The sequence below is a fragment of the Austrofundulus limnaeus genome, unplaced genomic scaffold, assembly GCF_001266775.1.
Source record: "Austrofundulus limnaeus strain Quisiro unplaced genomic scaffold, Austrofundulus_limnaeus-1.0 Scaffold67, whole genome shotgun sequence".
Taxonomy (NCBI): Eukaryota; Metazoa; Chordata; class Actinopteri; order Cyprinodontiformes; family Rivulidae; genus Austrofundulus; species Austrofundulus limnaeus.
This window is the reverse complement of record NW_013952469.1, coordinates 432,061-436,826: the sequence shown is the minus strand read 5'-3', so window position 1 is coordinate 436,826 and position 4,766 is coordinate 432,061. Positions and strand designations below refer to the sequence as shown.

Below are 4,766 nucleotides of genomic sequence, written 5' to 3'. Positions count from 1 at the left end.
CTCCTTCCTCCAGTGAGGTCATCGTCCACTGGACCTGAGAAAACAACAGAACGTTGAGACCTGGTCAAGCAGACAGGTCAAGGACCCAAAGAGCCACAAGAGGCCCGCCGCCCTCTGGATCATTAATGATTAATGAAACCTGAGGCTAGGACAGCAGACCATGACTAAACACACAAAAAGAGCCAAAACAGTGAGAGCAAAGCTAGATAGTAAAAGAAGGGGGGCATGAAGTGTTGTAGTCAAAACCACCTAACCTGAGACCAAATCAAGACCAACACCAGGAAGAAAAAGAAAACTTGTTCCCTAAAACATACCAGTGGGTTCTGACGTTATCATTCCATTAAATGGACGTTATTAGCAGTTATCAGTCCCATAGAATAGCTTCAGACTGTCCCGACAGTGCCCCCTAGTGGGTTAATGTATCAATGACATTGGATGTGTAAATAACAAAAACATATTTGAATTTCTTTTTGTCCGGGGTGGAGGAGGTGGCACTGTTTTCTCGTTGTTTTCTTGCTGCCCGTGCCTGGTCTCGGTACTGGCTCTTCCAGTCTCTGGTCCGGCGCTCTACCCATTGCCCTACATTGGGCCTGCAACAATGGTCTACTTTATCGTAGCCCATGTCATTTTCTCTAAAATTAACCTTAGTGGCTTTATGCCTCATATTAACCAGCTGAAGTCATTCTATGGGACGGGGGAACCCACTAGTCGGCACAGTCGGGACAGTCTGAAGCCATTCTATGGGACTGATAACGAATAATAACATCCATTTAATGGATGATAACATGCGAAGCAGGTGAACATACAGTATACTGTACACAGGTACTGTAGCTATGACCTAATAGCTGATATTTATTAAATCTCTTTGTGTGAAGGCCAGGTGATGAATTTTGCTACAGAGGCAGATTGCTAACATTAGCTAGCTAGCTTTGCTAACATCACAACATCAGCTTACCTTTCTTTGTGCTTTCTTTCTAAGTGAGATAAAAGTTTGACGTAGTCCCCATAGTCTCTAAAAGCTTCAGAATTTACAAGTCTGTAGGTTTTCTTCTGGATGTTTTAGAGATATATTCTTTATGATTAATGTAGCAGAATTGCATCACTGAAGATATTGTAGACATCATCTCACGCTCACAGACAACCACTGCTCACTTTCTTGGCGAGTGAAAGGGGATGGGTGATGGTGGTAATAAAAATACATAATTATCAAAGAGTCAGGCTTGGATTTGAGTCAGAGCATTTTATATTCAATGAAAGCAAAAATGATAACAAATAAACTGGACAATATTCTGGCAATTTAGTGTTCCTCGATGTCCGAGACCAAGACAAGACTGAGACCATATAAAGTGGTGTTGAGACCAAGACCAGTCTAGAGTACTACAACACACTGATGGTGGTCAGAGGATTTAGTGGTGCCAGTCAGACTTTGGAGTCCGACAGAACTTGATAAAGTGCTATATAAGTTCAGTCCATTTACCATTTACCATCCTGATGAAGGGGTAGACCCTGGATCTAACTCTGGCCACAGCCTGTTTGTTCACTGTGTGCTCCAGAGGCTCCAGACACAACAAAGTGTACAACCCGTCAACATTTAAACTCTGAAGACAAGTGCTGCAGAGAGAAATTTGTGTATGTGAGGGAACAGATGCTCAGAAAAAACGTGGTGGGGGGAACTTGGGCTTCCCAGTTGGAGAGTAAAAAAGCAGTTCACAAAATGAAAAACAACATGAAAGTCACCTCGCTGTTTCCCATGAAATCTTGCAGTTCTGAACCCCCGAGATCCAACAAAGCACAGTCCTACCCTGGAGGTACCATCACGCTGGGACCTCCATTACGAGCTCGGCCTGATGAAAGAGTAGCTAAGGGGGGGCTTAGCAGGTTTAGCTCTTAACCCTTCCCCACTGGGTCAGATATGAAAGGAGATACTTCAACATGATATTTTGTGGCAAGTCATTTGAGGAGGGGCCATTTGAGTCGAGAAATGCAATCCTAGTCCCTGTCGCTCTTACTTTCTAACATCCTTGTAATCTTCAGCTACTGTATTTGTGCTCACTCTGTTTCAAACCCAACAAAAATTTAAAAAAAAAAATTTATTCTTGTGGTTTTATTGCAGAGTTCCTCAGACGACTGCGACCCCCATGAAGGGATCCACGAAGGGAAGGAGGGCATGTACCGCCTTGAGGTGTTCAACCCTGCCCAGAGGTTGGAGTTCTGGCACAAAGACTTGATTAACACCTTGGTCACTTCGATCAATGTGGTTCCAGTTCACGGACGCACTGTGGCGTACCTCGGAACAGCAGATGGACGCCACATACAGGTGAGGGTGTCTTAACTTGCACCGAAAATACTGATTGTTTGTCGTATAAAGACAGCAGCGTCCTTTCCCTTTCTGCCATTGTTCATGACAATGTGTCAGAAGTAAAAGCACTCAGACAGACACAACACAGAGTCAGTTGCAGGTGGATAAGAGGTTGGGAGAAACTGTGACTCAACACCAGGATCTTTCTGTTTGCACAGTTTGCTTCTGTTTGAACTGTCTCAGTTGGCCTCCAGAAAAAGTGCACTATCAAGCCTGCCATCTCACAAACACAGCTCTCTGTTAGACACGCAGGTTGAAATAAGCTGGAAATTCCTTCCACTTAATGGTGCATCAGATCGCTCCTTTAAACATCCTAAAACTGACATGATAAAACTGCCTCTACATGTTCTTATTAAGGTGTGACAAGCCCCCTTTGGTCCAGCCTTTGAGCTAAAATGTGTTGTGTTGCTCACTGTTGCTGCTTATAACTATATACTTTGTGTATTAAACTATAACAACACTTTTAGTCCAGTCAGATCACACAATATCTGTGGTCAGTGACTACTGAACCAATTTTAATTAAATGTTCAGGAAGTAATTATTGATTTTACTTTGGCAGTTGTTTACCTTTTGATATCAATGCAATTCAAGATGGCTGCCACAGCTAACTGAACTTAGTAAATACAAAAATAGCAACAATTCAATCAGTTTTACAAACACCGAGCTTAGATTTGGTGTGGTAGTAGCTGAGGCTGGTTGTAAACACGTATTCTCAGTAATCCACAGTGTGAAAGATGTTTGACGTTAACGTTTGGAGCCAACTGTGTTTGTCTGTTAGCAAGAAAATCTCAAGAACTACTAAATGGATTTCATGACACTAACTATAATTGAATGTTTATCTACAACTAACTTACTGTTGGAGTCAGCTTAATCAAGCTCACCATAAAAATGGCTATAATGTTTTAATGTAACGTCAGTTTTATAGACACTGAGCTACAATTTAATGTGTAAGTAGGGGTGGGAATCTTTTACTATCTCACTATTCTATTCTATTCTATTCTATTTATATTTTTGGGGTCACGATTTGATTCAAAATCGATTTTTCATTCAAAACTGACAATGTGAGCCTATTTGTCATGTTCCCAAAGTGCTTCATCTTCATTTTGCAAACCTTGCGCATGAAGCTCATGTCAAATTCAGACTCATTTGTTAAAAAACCAAAAGAAGCCCAGATCTTTGTCTTCAATGAGGCTGGGGCTGCTTAAATCCCTCTTTTTTCCATTTTTGTAGTTTCCTCCTTGTTTTGATGCTTTCTGCACATGTGTACGTTCGAGAACCAGCTGTGTGGCGACATCAGGACGTCCCAAGCAGTTACAAAATAGAGGCTGACAGCCATTGGATTTACTTTATTGTTTTATTTTTTAATTGCTTTTAGGACATTTTAAATCGATTCTGAATTTTTGTAAAGGAGAACCAGGATTCTGATGTGAATTGATTTTTCTGGTACACCCCTAGTAAACAGCTGAGTCATTCTCACACTCTGAGTGCAAACAGATTGCGCAATATCTCACAATGTTAACAGACACTGCACATTTTGACCAAAGCTGGCTATAATTAATCATATTTCAAGATAAGATGAAAGCCAGTGAATGGTATGCATTTCTTAAAAGAATGCTCAGTTTGTCATTTCTTAACACGGACATGCAGTTCAGAAAAAGACTTCAGATGTTGAATGTCTGTTTAAATAGTTTTTATTTTATGTGGTGCATATAAAGTAAGGCTGCATGATATTAAGTTATTATGTAATTATGATAATATTGTTAAATATTATGATATCATTTGTGATAAAGCCTCACATTACTGTCTGTGTATTGGCAAGAATCTGGTTATATGATACATATCATAACACGGGATCACGATATGATAAATTGCTATGTATTGCGATATTGTAGGCAAGGCAATATATCGCCACTTTTTTTTTTAAAGAGTAACTTACACCAAATTTTACTTTTTTTAGCTGATAAACTGTCTAGAATGTGTCTAAAATGTTATATAGTACTGTTTCTGTGCTAATTTTGATGTATTTGTGTGTATTTGTTCAAATCTGTAATATTTGGTGTAAAAACGTGTTTTTGCTGCTCATATGGGTAGAGCAGTGGTACTGCAGGCTAATTTGCATATTGGTTAACGGCTTTCCACGGTGACGTGTCTTCTCCACAGTTTCGTCACAGCGGCTGTGTTCTGGTATAAAAGCCTCTCTCTAAGACACGCCCCTGCAGCAGTCAGAGGGCGGAGCAGTTAGCAAGCTTAGCATGATCGTCTGATGACCTTCAGCCTCGGGTGGGGAGAGCTGACTGCTGCGCTGCTCTCTCCCCCTCTCTCCACACACACACACACACACACACACACACACACACACACACACACCAGCAGTACGTCCTGCACAGCGAGAGGGGCGGAGGGGAAG

The 4,766-nt window shown here is 41.1% G+C and overlaps 1 protein-coding gene across 1 annotated transcript in view; it reads left to right on the top strand.

The window, feature by feature from the left end:
• The first annotated feature begins 2,094 nt into the window (after nt 1-2,094).
• Nucleotides 2,095-4,766, top strand: part of met (MET proto-oncogene, receptor tyrosine kinase) — an 86,983-nt gene continuing 84,311 nt past the window's right edge. Inside the window, exon 1 of the mRNA XM_014010268.1 lies at nt 2,095-2,317. Within this exon, the coding sequence (XP_013865722.1) occupies nt 2,168-2,317 (150 nt within the window). The 5' untranslated portion in view covers nt 2,095-2,167. The remainder of the gene's footprint in view (nt 2,318-4,766) is intronic.